The 15848-nt window shown below is 37.7% G+C and overlaps 2 protein-coding genes across 8 annotated transcripts in view; one reads left to right on the forward strand and one right to left on the reverse strand.

Annotated features, from left to right (window-relative positions):
- The window catches only part of LOC113192051 (biotinidase), a 36669-nt gene extending 30797 nt beyond the window's left edge, over positions 1-5872 (reverse strand). Inside the window, exons 1-2 of one of the 6 annotated variants that reach the window (XM_026402033.2) lie at positions 5688-5772; positions 3004-3122 (exon numbers count right to left, since the gene is read on the reverse strand). Coding sequence is in view for 1 of the 6 variants with exons in the window: in XM_026402028.2 (XP_026257813.1) it covers positions 5688-5698 (11 nt within the window). In the remaining 5 variants the exon portion in view is untranslated. The other 5 variants (XM_026402030.2, XM_026402034.2, XM_026402031.2 and 2 more) reach the window with 5 other exon arrangements.
- Positions 5836-15848, forward strand: part of Hacl1 (2-hydroxyacyl-CoA lyase 1) — a 38122-nt gene continuing 28109 nt past the window's right edge. The window contains exons 1-6 of one of the 2 annotated variants that reach the window (XM_026402026.2): positions 5836-6047; positions 6205-6309; positions 8943-8983; positions 11559-11639; positions 12952-13024; positions 14674-14751. In XM_026402026.2, the coding sequence (XP_026257811.2) occupies positions 5958-6047; positions 6205-6309; positions 8943-8983; positions 11559-11639; positions 12952-13024; positions 14674-14751 (468 nt within the window). In that variant the 5' untranslated portion in view covers positions 5836-5957. Of the gene's footprint in view, positions 6048-6204; positions 6310-6624; positions 6702-8942; positions 8984-11558; positions 11640-12951; positions 13025-14673; positions 14752-15848 lie in introns of those variants that run through there. The other variant, XM_026402027.2, reaches the window with a different exon arrangement.

Raw genomic sequence — 15848 nt, forward strand, 5'->3', positions numbered from 1 at the left:
AAATGGGCAAAAAATAGAAAGTAATTCACAGATGAAGAAATCTGTATGCTGTGTGTGTGTGTGTGTGTGTGTGTGTGTGTATGGACACACACACGCACACACACACACACAACTTAACCTCATTAGGAGTCAGGGAAATGGAAATGAGAAGCCATTTCATATCCATCATTGGCAAAAATTTTCAAAATTCCCATTTTGAGGACTTGGAGGGGATTCTCAAACACCGATGGAGGGGATATAGATTCATACAATGACTTTAAGATCAATTTGGCATTTTCTGATAAACTTGATAATGAGCTCCCCATTCTCACACACACTCACACACACCCACTCCCCCCCCCCACACACACACCCACTCACACACTCTCTCTCTCTCTCACATAAATTCTCACATATGTACACAAGGAGATTCACAAGGATGTTCAGGATCTAAATGTCTGCAATGCTTTAAGCATGTTCCCCAAAATGCCTGTGTTGGAACTTTAATTCCTCACTGTAGCAGTGCAGGGAGGCAGGGCCCAGGAGGAAGTGTCTGCTTATGGAGCTAAGCCCCTGTGAATGAATTCATGTTTTTCTCTCATGAGTGGATTCACTATCTCAGGGGTTCTGCCCCCTTATGTCTCTTCCTCATGCATCTGCTTGTCCTTCTGCTATGAGGCCCTTACCAGAAGCCAAGCAGATTCCAGCACCATACTTTTAGATTTCCTAGCTTCAAGAACTATGAGGAAAAAAATCCTCTTTCCTTTATAAATTACCCAGTCTCACGTATTCAGTTACAGCAACAGAAGATGGATTAAGACAATGTCCATTGCCTGAAAAAAAGGGTAATGTGGGAATTACAAACATCAAATTCAATGGGATAGGGAAGGCAGTGCAATAGGAAAGGGACATGCAGGAGGCTCATTCAATTTCAACATCATATTTCTAAAGATAGGAGCTGTGTGTATCAATGTGTTTCTTTCATGTGCCTGAAAGATGTCATAAATGTTAAACGTATGGAACAATAAATCACATCTAAGCTCTGAAAAGGAACTTAAAGGTTGTGATGAAGAGACAAGTTCACAGACCTAAGTTTTCATAATGAAGGTGTCATTCACTTAGAGATGTACCTAGTTCAACCCTACACCCTGTGAATCACTCAAGAGAGTCTGTCCTAGAGTGACTCTTTGTTTTGCAGACTCGGAGAAGAGATGTAAAGCAAAACAAAGCAATAAGGTACAACTTTTTTTCTGGGGGGTGGGTACTGGGGATTACACCCAGGGCCTTACATATGCTAGACAAGTGCTCTACCACTGAGTTATATCCCCAGCCCTTTTTATTTGATTCTGATACAGGCTCTCACTAAATTGCCCAGTCTAGCCTCAAACTTGTGATCCTCTTGCCTCAGTCTCCCAAGTAGTTGAGATTACAGGTGTGCAACACCGCCAGGCAAGAAGGTACAATTTAAAAAGCTAAGCAAGGCATGGTAGTACACACCCATAATCTCAGCTACTTGGGAGACCAAAGCAGGAGGATCCCAAGTTCGAGGCCAGCCTTAGTAACTTAGTGAGACCTTCTTTCAAAAATTCAGAAGAACAGGAATGTAGCTGAAAGGTAACCCCGTAGGTTCATTTTCCAGTATAAATAAATAAATAAACAAGTAGCTAGCTAAAGTAAGGGGCTGTAATGATACTAATGGCTACCTAGAAGAAACAATGAAAACAGAAATTCTTTCAATACTGGTGATACTGGTACCATGTTTCAAAACACACATGCATCACCAAGAGGAATAATATGACATGACTTCCAAGCCATTTGAAATGAATCTCTTATGTCCGCACCACACAACACTACATACAGTTATCACCATTTCCTGGTGTATTTTACACAAAAAAAACATTCTTGTCAGTGATGTTTACCGCTGATGTCAAACTATACCAAATTTGCTTAAAAAAAAAAAAAAAAAAAACACCAAAACCCCCAAACTCCATAATGGATGACTCAAAGCTAGAACAGGGAAACAACATTCCTCCCATCTTATTCCCATAATGCTCCCTGCTCCAGTCCTAGGTCTCACAGGCATCCAAATGCAGGGCAAAGGTTAAGGGCTTGCCAATGTAGGCCATGGGCAGGAATCCAACCTTTTTCTAGGTCAGAGGGCCCCCGGGAAAAACTCTCAGTGCCTGTCAACCTGTAAAAGGCACTGGGAGTTTTTATTATTTAGTTGCTATTGAGCTGTCCCCTGATGGCTCCATAATAAAGGTGCTTTTCACTGGTTTTGCTTCAGGCTTATCTTTTGGTACTTTGCAGTCTATAAATTTAATAAGAAACAAACAAAATCAATTAACCTGTTTTATTCAAAGAATCATTTTATGATATTATTTTATGTCCTCATCTCTGTTGACATATTTCCTATAGCACATTTCCTTTGTATAGTTTTAAGTGTTGCTTTTAAAAATAACATGCCACATAGATTTTCTTCCTTATTCCTTTTGCTGGCTTTTTATTTGTTTTTAAGACATTCAGTTGTAATTTTCTTTTTTAGCCATTTTATAATGTATCCTAAATAATCCAATTTTTTCCTTTCTTTCTATCTTTTTTTTTTTTTTTTTTGTATTAGGTATTGAACCAAAGGTACTCTACCACTGAGCTACATCCTAGTCCTTTTTATTTTGATGCAGGGGTTCACTAAGCTGACCAGGCTAACCTTGAACCTATGATTCTCCTGCCTCAGGCTCCTGAGTCACTAGGATTACAGGTGTGTGCCACCATATGTGGCTCCAATTTATTTCTTCATTTGATAACCGATAACCACACACTTCATAATTTTAATAAAACATGTCCACGAGACTATTTCTTACAGGTCCTGCTAGTGTTGTGTTTTAAAATAATCACAAAGGTTCTTAGTGTCCTTGTTAGGTTACTGAAATTAAAATGTACAATCAGTGTTTTGGAGTCTAAGGAGTCACTGCCTGTAGAGGCTGCAGTCTTCCAAGAGTATGTTTTCGCCAGATGCTAACTTACCTATTGCCTAGATATTCTCTTCACCCAGGTGGGAGACAGCTGTCAAATAGCTTCTTTTCGTAATCTCAGATCTAGAACCCTTGAATAATCAGCATGCAGGCTGGATGAGTAGCTTTGTTCTTTGGAGAGCATGTTATTAATTATTTAGTCTTTATTTTTAAAAACATTAGGCTTATTCCTTTTTGATGAATAAATAAATTAAAAAACAAAACCAATAAATAAGCAAAAACAAAACATCCAGCAAATAAAATTCCATGCCTATTGCCAACAAAAGTAATAAAGAACATGGTCAGTGGTTACAAAGTCCGCACAAAGGGCTTTGGATAAATTCCAGATCCTGGGGTCTTTTAACTACAAGTGGACTGACAAGGAGTTGCTCTTTGACCCTGTGAATCCTGGGGAAGGACTCAGCACTCCTGCTGAATCATCAGAGACCAGTGAATAGGGGAAGGCTGCACTCTGAACTGAAAGGGGTAAAGGTGAAAGCAAGAACTCTCTAATGGCTTTTCTCTTTGCTAACTGGTAGAATCTAGCTTGTTGAGGATTTATGCTTTTGCAAAACCACTTATTTTGAATTCTAGGGAAATTCCCTCTGCACTTCATATTGTGATTCTTTTGACAGGAAAGCAGACACAAGGTCCCATGAATTGACTACCATCTATGCAGCTTGTGCTGTTAATGTCAAACAGGTTTAGCCTTGAACCTGTAAATCCAAGTTCATCAACTGTATTACATTGGTAATAGTTAGGCAATCAGACATTTAATTATTACCACCAACATGAGTACAGAGCTAGTGGTTCTGAATTTGGGAAGAAAATCAAAATCAGGTGTGGTGGTGCATGTAATTCCAGATGAGGCAGGAGGATTGCAAGTTTGAGGCTGGCCTCAGCCACATGGCGAAACTACATCTCAAAACAAAAAAACAAAGACTGGGAATGTAGCTCAATGGTAAAGCACACCTGGGTTTCATTCCCTAATACCACATACACACATGCACAAATCAGGTAGCGGCTTTAAAAAAAAATACAAGTGCCTAACATGGTCTAAGATGCTAATTCATGGTGCACACCTGTAATCCCAACAGCTTAGGAGGCTGAGGCAGGAGTTTTGTGAGTTCAAAGCCAGCCTCAGCAAAATCAAGGCACTAAGCAACTCAGTGAGAAGCTGTCTCTAAATAAAATACAAAATAGGGCTGGGGATGTGGCTCAGTGCCCCCAAGTTCAATTCCAGCCCTCCAAAAAGATGCTAATTCAGGAGATCTGAGGTAAGGCCAAAGAATTGTATTTTCCATGTGATTCTGATGCAATGAGAATCATGCAAACACTGTCAAGAAGTATCAATATAAACTATAGCACATAATGGAGGGGAGTTACTCAAATAGAGGTAGGAGTCACTGTGCTAAGGACTATTCAAAGCACAGAAAGAATGTTTTACATCTTTCTGGAACATCAGTTTTACTTGGCAGGTAAGCAGCTTAAAATATTTTAATTTTGGGTGATAGCTGCATAGGTATACATAACTGTCAAAACTCATATATTTAAGATCTGAGTATTTAAGCCAGGCACATTGGCACACACTTGTAATCTCAGAAACTCAAGAGGCTGAGACAGGAGGATGGAAAGATGCCAGCCTCACCAATTTAGCAAGACCCTATATAAAAATAAAGTTTGATTGTGCTCATTAAATTTTAAGAAACAAAATGCCACTTTATATCAAAACATGGATACATTCTGGAGTAGAAGCAAAATCTGCATTTACTGTTTAGATGAACCTGAGACTTCAAAGAAATCTCCCTCTTAGATGGGATCCCAGACTCCCTCATAGCTAGGGAGGCAACCATTTCACTCTCCATTGATTGGGGTGAAGAGAGAGGTTGAAATAAAGAGAGGAAGACATTTTGAAAGGGCCTGGACTACACTTTAAAAATCTCTAGGTTTAGAATTCCTTTCATTTCCAATGCTTCTCATTTATTTCACTACCTATGATTCTGGCTCCTTGTCTTTTACCTATAACTTTTTAAGCAGATTACCTATTTATTTATAATTTTTACCTTTGTTACCGAGTAGGTGGTCTAAGGATTGGGGCATAGCCTCAGAAATTGCACACTGCAAACATCTTTCCTATTGGGAAGTGTTTTGAAAGGCTCTGAAGAGCAGGGCCTGGTTATGGGAAGGGACTGATGTTAAAAATTGTGAAAAACTGCATGTCCTGATTTGGAAAGATAGTATGGAGAGTAATGGTTAGCAGCACAGGTTGAATTTCTCGAGGTTCATGGAATAGTCTGAAGCTGGTCTGGGCAAGTTACTTTCTCCCCTGCTTGGAAGCCAGGTGTCACCTACGAAGCTGGGGTAGCTGCTTGCGGATTTAAGTAAGGCGCATTAGTATGATTTACGGAGTGCAAAAGCACAAGTTATGAAATCAGAGGATTTAGCAGTATGACAACACGACCCACAGACTAGTTTGCTCTTCATTAGATGAGCTTCTGCCACCCTCATTCCGGCAGCCTTCCTACAGACCCTTTAGCAAGCTTCCCGGGCGGGGGCGGGGGCGGGGACGGAGCCACGCCCCCTTCTCTCGGGAGCCCAGTCCGCCTTCCGCCCCACGTGCGCATGCGCCACTCACGGTGCCAAAGAGCGTCGGGACCTTGGGCAATGGCGGGAGGCCTCCGAGAGGCGGCTTCTTACCTGCTCGGCATAGGTCGCGGCCTCCAGCTAGTCCTGCCTCCTTCTCACACTCTGTGTCTGCAAATGGGGGAACCGGGAAGAGGGCTGTTTACATTCTCACCTCACGCGGAGCGGGCTAGTTTAGCCCCGCCTCTTCCGTCCTGTTATTTAAAAGCGGTTGGCTGCCCTGCTGTCCGTCAGAGGCGCGGTTCCACTGGCTGCGTGCGGGGTGAGGGTTTGTTTTGTCGCAGGCTGGTGGCTGCGAGAGTTCCTTGAACTTTTAGGTGGAAGATGCCGGAAAGTAACTTGGCAGAGCGGAGTGACAGAAGCGAGGAGCAGGTGTCTGGTGCTAAAGTCATCGCCCAGGCCCTGAAGACGCAAGTACGAGGGCAGCCTCTGAAGTGAAAGGCTCCTACGGTGGCCGCACGGGACCCGGCGTTGTCATGGGGACGAGGAGAGCTTGGGGCGTTGGGGGTGGGGTCTTTTGGGGTTTCCTTTAGGGGCCCGGGCGTTTATTCACCTGTTCTCTCGCCGGCAGAATGTGGAGTACATGTTTGGCGTCGTAGGCATCCCGGTGACTGAAATCGCCATTGCAGCCCAGGAGCTAGGCATCAGGTACATCGGGATGAGGAATGAGCAAGCGGTGAGTAAGGACTCAGCCGATGCATTATTGAGAATGATGGATCATCATAGCTGTTCATTGCAAACACTCAGTGCTTACCATTGTTCTAGTGCTTTGCACGCATCAGTCCCTAATTTAATTATTGTTGATCTTAGTTGACAGTTAAGAAAAGTGAGACACAGGTGAATTAGTGGCAGAGCCTGGATTTAAATTCAGGTACTCTGGCTCCACGAACTTGGTCATACTAGTATATTGTGTTGTGCTCTGCCAAGTCTAAATTTCAGGATTGGAAAGGACAGTTCCTGAATCAAGTCTGGCTTCCCTATTAGTCTGTGAGCTCCAGGAGAGCAGAGATGTTATTTCTTCACTACACATCTATATTGCTATCCTGGTGTGTTAGAGGTGCTGAGAGAGTAAGTACCTGCGGGATGAATGAGTGAAGGCCAAGTCTCATGTTACATAATAGGTGTCAGGGCAGGGTGAAGGATACCACAAATGGTAAAGCCACGATTGAAACTCAGGTTGCCCAAATCCTGGTCTAGTGCACAGTATGCCACCTCCTTTCTTGGAGTATTATTTGGAAACAAGGAATAGAAGCCAATAAATTTTGTCAGCCCACTTCTAGTGCTTCTTCTGCCATCCCAAACTTGCCCTTCTGTCAGCAATACTGTCTTAAAAGATCAAGAATCCACTTTTTTGGGGATTGCCTTCTATTATCTTTATGACAAGGAGAAGTTTTTCACCTGTTAATTGCATTTGTTTTTTATTGTTTTTCTGGAGGTGTATGTCTTCTTTATACAGGATATTGGGTATGTACTGTATGCTAGAAACTATGCTATATAACTGGTGCTAGAGAGCAATATAAAGAAGGAATTAGGTTTAATCTTAGTCTTCAAATTGATCACAGTCTGTAACCATGAGAGCAAGACATACAGAAAAAACTTATCCTGTATAATAACTCCCCCAATAGATGTACAATATATGGACTTTGGTGGCACAGGGAAGACTGCTTGTAGAGGTATTGTTCATGGTGCATCAAGATAGTTTGAAGACATGGTTGACTGGGAAACTGGATAGGTAGGCCAAGGAGGCTGTAAAGAATCTTCTCTTGCTGGAAAAGTTTGGAATTTTTTTTTTTTAACAGTAGGCAACTGGGGAAACTGTAAAAGTTTTTCTAATTAGTAAGAGACATATTTAGGATTTTGCTTTAGAAAAATTGTATTCATGGTAGAATAAAGTATGGACCAGCAGGATTGGTGGTTTAAATCAGAGTTAAAATACTTGTGAGCATACATGAAGCCCTGGGTTCAGTTCAATCAATAAACAAACAAATAAGGACCAGGTTACAAGCCAGAAGACAGACTCCAGCTTGACTTTTTTTTTTTTCCCAGTCTTAAAAGCTTAGTTGAGGGTTCCTTAGGTTTAAGGTGCTATGCTGGGCACTGGATAGAGGGAAGAGCCAGTTTGGAGGGGAAAGATGATCAATTTGATTTTGAACATTTGAGTTTGAGATGTGTGTGGAACATCCAGCACATACGTCCCTCAGGCAACATGAGTCTTGATGGTAGTCAAAGGAAGACTTAGTGCCTGAATTAAAGTAGTGACAGGATTAGAAGGAATAGGAAAATAAGTTCAGAAGGATTTAGGAGCTTGTTTGTGCTAAAGAGAAAGGTGTAGTTGGTTATGACTTGTTTTTCATCAGTCCCTTATAGTAACCAAGACATATTTGGTCAGTTAACCACCAAACAGGCAGATTGTCAGAAAGTCAGCTGCATAGAGTTTATTGTGTACAGGCACTATTCTGAGTGTTTTATATTGATTACCTGATTTTATTCTTACATCAGTGCCCTGAATTACATTTATTTTATGAAGAAGCCAATATACAGAATAACTTGCCAAAATTATGCGGTAGAATGTAGGGGAGCCAGGCACAGGGCACACATCTATAATCTCTCCCACTCAGGAGGCTGAGACAGGAGGATCACAAGTTTGAGGCCAGCTTCAGCAAATGAGGGAGGCTCTAAGCAACTTTGTGAGATGCTTGTTAAAATAAAAGATAAAAAGGGCAGGATATAGTTCAGTGATAAAACACTCTTGGGTTCAGAGGATTAATACATTTGATAAACCCCTCATGAGACTGATGAACAATCAAAGAAGGATAATACAGCTGGGTGTGTTGGTGCATGGGAGGTGACTCAGGAGGCTGAATGAGAAGGATTCCAGGCACAAGACCAGCCTCCACAATTTAGGGAGGGTGGTAGAGTGCCCCTGGCTTAAATCCCCAGCCCCTGCCCACACACAAAGAGATGAAACAAACCCACAAATTACCAGTATTAGTAATAAGAAAAAGAGGACATTTCTATTGATCCTGAAGATATTTAAGCAGTTTTAAGTAAGCAGTTGGAAGAGGATATTATAAATAACAGATGATAAAGATTAATTTTTGAAAAACTGGAGATTAGATACTTTTAGGTACTGTTTAGCATTATTTGAAATTTGCGGGTAGCACATTTCTCATTTTTAAAATGAAAAGTGTTCTAATTCCTCTTTTATCATTTAAATTCTAGTCTCTTATTTAGTAATAAATTGTTCTCATATGTACACTATGAGAATCCCAATATGCTTGATTAAGTTCCAGTGTTCTTGCTTTGTAGGCTTGTTATGCTGCCTCTGCAGTTGGATATCTGACTGGCAGGTAAGCTAAAGTCTTTATTTCAATTACATTAATATGATCCTTCAGTTAAAGGATCATTTGATTTGAAAATATTACAGAAGATGGTATTGATAAAAACATAAGAAATTTAGAACTCTCTGAGTCATATTGAAAGGATCATACCAGAAAAGTGTTTGGGGGTAGAACACATTTCCATTTTGTGTAGTGAATCGCTAGTGAACAGATACTGACATTCCTTGTCTTACATGTCCCAGTTGCCCTAGCCCACTGAATATAAAAATGCTAAGTTCAAAAATGAGACTGTTGGGACTTGATTCACTTATCATATTTTTAGTTTGTATCTATATTAACTAACTATTCACCCCTCTTTTATTATTAAAAATTAATACTTTTTGAGGCTGCAGATATAGTTCAGTTGGTAGAGTTCTTGCCTCATATGCACAAGGTCCTGGGTTCAATCCCTAGCAACACATACATGTGCACACACACAAATAAAAAAAATAAAAAAGTAAAAATTAATATTTTTAAAAGTGCTCCATTTTAGGGCTGGGATATAGCTCAGTTGGTGGAGTGCTTGTCTAGCATGCACAAAGGTTCAATCCTCAGCACCACACACACACACACAAAAGGCGGGGGAGAAAGAATAAAGTGCCCATTTTAGAAAATTTGGAGAGTATAGAAAAGTATAAGGAAGAAAACTAATATCACGTCTAATCCCATACTGTTAAGAATTTGTAGTATTTTCTTCCAGTTATTTTTCTACATGTATTTTTTAAGCAGAATTTGGACTCCTACTATAATTTTTAACCTTTTTTCACTTATTAATTTTTTTGTTTCCAAAAATGAAATAATTAAACTGCTAAGAAATATAGACAAATGTGGTTCTCAAAAGTCTAGACCTCACCATAGTCCCACCTCTTTGATGGGGACCTTTTGAACTTCAGTGCGAAAAAAAATAGGCCAACCAAAAAATAACATCTTTTTGCCACTTTCTGTCACATTATTTACATAAACAATGTTTGATCTTTTTGTTTAGCCCAGAAAACATTTAAATCATAGTCATTGATGCCTTAATTTTTAAAAACGCTGGAATGATGATTAAGAAACAGTCAAGTTTATACTTTCAAAGATTTTGTTATTTATTTATTTTTTGTTTACTTATTTGTTTATTTGGTTTTGGTACTGGGGAATTGAACCCAGGGGCAGTTTACCACTGAATTACATCCTAGCCTTTTTTTTTTGTTGTTATATTTTTTAATTTTGAGACAGGGTCTCACTAAAGTTTCTGGAGCTGGCCTTGAACTTGAGATCCTCCTGCGTCAGCCTCCCAAGTTGTTGGGAGTACAGGCTTGTGCCATCATGCCCAGCAAAATTTTGTTTCTTTTAATGAACTTCTGGTACTACATTGTTTATTATACTAGCTACTAGTCATATGTGACTACATTTAAATTAATTAAAATGAAATAACATTTAAACTATAGTTTCTTATTTATGAGGGCCACATTTCAAGTGCTCAGTGACCATCTGTGGACTGGCTGCCGTATTGGACTGTACAAAAAGTTCTGTCAGTACTGTTGTAGAAGTTTTAATTTTTGGTGAAAAGTTAATGCATTTTAAAGTCTGTCTTAAAGATTCTTAAGAAATTATAAATGTTAAGTGGCGAACTCAATGTAGAGATACCTTTTTCTTGAGTGCTTTAGGCTTAGAAAGTCATTTCTAGGGTAAAACATTGAACTTTAGTTGGAAAAGAATTTTGGTAGAACATGATGTACAGAATTACTTTCCTCTCAAAGGTCAGTTGACTTTTTTTTTTTTTTTAATTTTTTGAGGTTGTAGATGGACAGCATGCCTTTATTTTGTTTATTTTTATGTGGTGCCAAGGATCAAACCCAGTGCCTCACAATTGCTAGGCAAGCGCTTTGCCACTGAGCTATAGTCCCAGCCCCTGAATTGGCATTTATTTGTTAAGAAATGGAAAAAGAATCACCTTCTTCATACAAAATATACCCATTTCCAAAATGCTTCTCTATGCAGTCAACTCATTTTAGCCCACATGAAATGGGAGCAAAATATGAAGAGGATAGAGAAATTCAATGTGAAGATGATATGTGCTTTATTTCTTATAAGAAGGCTTTATGTAATCATCTTTTTTATTACAAATATTCTAATAATTTTTCTACAATTATAATAAAGACCTACATGTCTTTATTTGAAGTTCATGAAGATTGCTGCTGTATTTCACTCTAAAGTGATCTGAATCATTTGTTGTTATGGACCAAAAATATTTGGTTCAAAAATGAGATTGCTAGATTGGGCACATCGTACATGTCTATAATCCCAGCTACATGGGAAACAGGGGCAGGAGGATCACAGATTTGAGGCTAGCTTGGGAAACTTCGCTAGACCCTGACTCAAAGTGAAATTTTTAAAAAGCCTGGGCATGTGCTTCAGTGGTAGAGCATTTACCTGGCATGCGCAAGCCTTTGGGTTCAGTTTCCAGTTCTGGGGGGAAAAAAAAGATTTTAGGGGCTTATTCTGCTTGTTCAGTTGTAAATTTGATCTGCTTTTAATAAAATAAATTCTGTTTTGCTTCTAGGCCAGGAGTATGCCTTGTTGTTTCTGGCCCAGGTCTCATCCATGCCTTGGGTGGTATGGCAAATTCAAATATGAACTGTTGGTAATCAAAGTTTTATTACTGAAAACATTTTCTTAAAATGTCCTCTGTAATCATACCAAGTAGAACTGATCTTCAGTGGAAAGACTGGGAAAAATCCTCTAATAAATAGAAACAGAATAGAAAGGTGATTAAGGGAAAGGGGGTAGGTGAGAGGTGAAGGTCAAAGGATACAAGGTTTTAGTTATGCAGGATAGATAAGCCTAGAGTTTTAGTGTACAACATAAGGACAATAGTTAATGTTGTGTTGTGTTAATTAATAGAATTGGATTCAGGAATTGGATTCAGGAGAGTAGATTTCAGGTTCTTTTACCACACACAGAAAAAGTATCTATATGAGATGATGAATATGTTAATTTTACTTTAGCATGCTTCATTATGTGTTTGTGTATTTTTTAAACACCATATTGTATACCATGAATATAGGCTGTTTTAAAAGGTATAAGGAAAATGAAAATTATTCTTATTCCTTTACTTAGAGGTGAACACTGTTAACATTTTAGAATTTCTTTCTCTCTCTCTGTATGTGTATTTGTATATACGTATGTGTATGTATGTGTATGTTTATATAGTTCTGTTTGCTTTCAGTGAGGAATTGCTTTTTAAAGATCCCAGCTTAGTATTTTAAAAATGTGTCTTAATTCTTCACTTTGTATAGTTAGCAAGGCAGTTGAGATTCTTGTATTTGAGTTTGCTTTACAAACTGCTTGGTACTTATTCTCTAACTTTGCCTTTGGCCCATCTCTGGTACTTTACCAATAAGATCAGGTTGAAGGGGTTTATGTTCTAATCAATTTATAGCATGTTTAATTTCCTCTCCTTCCTTCCTAGTCTTTCCCTTTATCAGGATCTGATATTTTTGAGTACCTTTAGGTTTGCTGTGATTTTTTTTTTCACCTTAAGGGTTAAAAGTTTTATTGATGAGGAATGTCAGTCATTTTGCCATTTCTAAATAGATTTACCTAATAAAGTATTGAATTTCTCTTTCCCCTATCCCAAGAACAAGAAGAAGAGCATAAAAATTTATTTTATGTTTCTACCCCTGTTAGTCTAGCATCAGCATCCAGTAGGGGTGAGGCAGGAGTAAGGAAAAACATTTACTATAAATGTTGCCTTTTTCTGAAATTGAGGAAGGGTACTCTCACCACCTTGCCTTCTAAGTATTTTTTAACCTATAGTTTCTAAGGGAGGATGTAATCTGTTCTGTTTCTCTGTTTCTCATTAGCATTATTGCAATGTTATACATTGAACACTCTGTAGAGGGTTTTACATAGTCTCATTTGTAGTTATCTTTTTTCAAAAATTACTATTTCAGGCCATTGATTGTGATTGGTGGTTCCTCTGAAAGAAATCAAGAAACAATGGGAGCCTTCCAGGAGTTTCCTCAGGTATCTAATATTTTAACAACACAGTTATATACTGTAGGAATTATGGATAAGATATAAGAACTCCTGTCTGCAAAATAAAAAATTTTAAAAGGCATAAATTAGAGGTGCCTAAGGTAATTTTCCTGAACAAGACAATCTCAGGGGAATATTAAAAAAAGGGCTTATTCCTGCTTTGAGATCAGGCTTTCAAGAAATATACCAAAATTGACAGGATTTTTAATTTTGAAAATAAGTTGAAAATAAGAGTCAAAAGTGGGAATAAAAATGAATTTGGACTATGCTTCCTAAACTTCATGGAAATAAAAAGTTGAGAGGATAATTCCTATTTAAAGTGATTATCAGAAGACTCTGGACAAATTTATATTTATTTTAGAAGGAAGAGAGAAGGAAGAAGGAGAGTATTTCAAAAGTAAAATTAAGATTTTTTTCAATAAAATATTAGTTTTAAAAATAGTTGTAGAAAGTAATACATAAGAGTGAATGATGGATACAATATAAATATATTTGAGCATTTATAGGATAAAGTAAAGAGCAAAGTTAAAACCAAATTGTGAACAGAATTATAAACAGAATTTTTAGAAAGATTTTCTTGCAGTGCTAGAGATCAAACCCAGAGTCTCACATAGGCAAGAACTTTACCACTGAACTACACCCACAACCCCAAACAGAATTTTATAAATGATGAACTAATACAAAATTCTATACTTTGGTATAGTTTAATATAAATTTAAGTATACACTTAAAAGGGACTTGAAATTTTACTTGTCAAAGAAAGATAATAATAATTGTTAGTTATTTAAAAGATGCTGATATATCTGAAAAAGTAAATGGAGCAGATAAGTTAATTAAAAGGAAATTAAGGTTACTTCAAAAACAATCATTGAGAATAAAAAAAGAATACTGACCATCACAAATATTTTTTTGCCTGATAAGAAAACAAATAACAGCTTATTAGAGTAAATTTTAAAATTGAAGAGAAAGATCACTGATTTAAAATCCAAGTATCTTCTTTTTATAGAAGTCCTTAAAACTAAAAGACATGACCATAAACAGAAATTCCAGGGATTAGCTTAATTCTCTCCTTCATGCCCATGACACTGAGGTGTCCAAGTTTTTCATAGATTTCGTACCAGAAACTCAGGAGAAACAGTTGATTTGTTACGCTAAAGGTACATTAAACAGTGAGAATTTATCACTACTGAATTCACATATTCCAAACAGCATAGCAACAAACATAAAAGGGGAAACTGGCAGAAACATAAAAATAGATAAGATGTAACAGATGAAGTTGTGTATTCCTAGCTGTGGAATTGCTAGGCTCAGGTTATGGTTGCTGAATTTTTTTGTAGACATTAGTAAGCCTTCTTTTCTATGTATTATCTTACCAGAAGTTATGAGAGTGCCTGTTTTCCTGTGCTGTGGTAGATGGGTGGGTATTATCAAACTAATTTTTGCCAGTCTGAGAATAAAAAAGGTCTCTTGTTAGAAATTTGATTATGATTTGAATAGGCCTTTAGGACATAGTCTTAAAATGCATTTTCTTCATCTTCTAAATGTAATAGAAAGTAATAACTTAACACTTTGTCTTACTTGAGAAGAGTAATATGATTATGAGCTGAATGTTTAGATAATTTTCATTTTCTATATAGGTGGAAGCTTGTAGACTATATAGCAAGTTCTCTGTCCGGCCAAGTAGCATAGAAGCTATTCCCACTGTTATTGAAAAGGTACAGTATTTAATAACACTCTCTCCTTTGGATTAAACCCAGGACCTCACACTTGCTAAGCACATGCTCTAACACTGAATTACACCTTTAGCACTGTTATTTTTACTCTCAATAAAATTAATGATAATTAGGAGTATACCCAGACTGGTAAAAATGACCTTGTTACAAAGCTTTTTACATTTTAGTGTTCACCATAACTACATTTAATTATAGAAACATAGAGGTGATGAAGTAAGTTATTTTTGGAAAATTTTTTTCCTGTGCTTCACTTTTTATAATTATCTTTTTAATTATGCATAAATAAATATAAAGGTGTAACAAACCCCTGGGTACTCCTTGCTTTTGCAAAAGATTATTTTTGAAAATTGGGACTAATGTGTAAAAAAAACTCTCTCGGTTAATAAAATAAATTTTAATAAGCTATTTTATCTATCCATCGTTTATTATATACACATTTGAACCATGTCAAAACCACGAATTATAGAAATTATATTAGACATATTACAACATCACAAAGTTTCTGAAAACTTTGCCAGATTATTAGGATTAAGAAGCAGGTGAAAGTACACATTACAGTTTCAAAACTTGGCATGCAGAGTCTAGTGAATAATTTCTGAAAGTGGAATAGAACATGAATTTTAAAGCCCTAAGTGAATACTTTCTTTCTTGTCTCCCCCACCCCCTTTTTTTCAGCACTGGAGTCTGAATCTAGGGGTGTTCTACCATGGAGCTACATCCCTACCCCTTTTTTTAATATTTATTTTTTAGTTATAGGTAGACACAATATCTTTATTTTTATGTGGTGCTTAGGATCGAACCCAGTGTCTTGCACATGGTAGGCGAGCACTCTACCACTGAGCCACAATCCCAGTCCCCGTCCCTAGCCCTTTTTATTTTTTGTTTTGAGACAGAGTCTCACCAAGTTGCCCAGGCTGGCCTTGAACTTGCAATCCTTCTGCCTCAGCCTCCTGAGTCACTGAGATAACATTGTGTACCACCACCTCCGTCTAATCTCTTTTTTTAAACAAGAAGTATCTTCTGAATTATGTAGACTTAATGGGAAACATTTCAATTTAATTAAAATTTTTTTTTTAAGT

Source organism: Urocitellus parryii, chromosome 3, assembly GCF_045843805.1.
Source record: "Urocitellus parryii isolate mUroPar1 chromosome 3, mUroPar1.hap1, whole genome shotgun sequence".
NCBI classification, from domain to species: domain Eukaryota; kingdom Metazoa; phylum Chordata; class Mammalia; order Rodentia; family Sciuridae; genus Urocitellus; species Urocitellus parryii.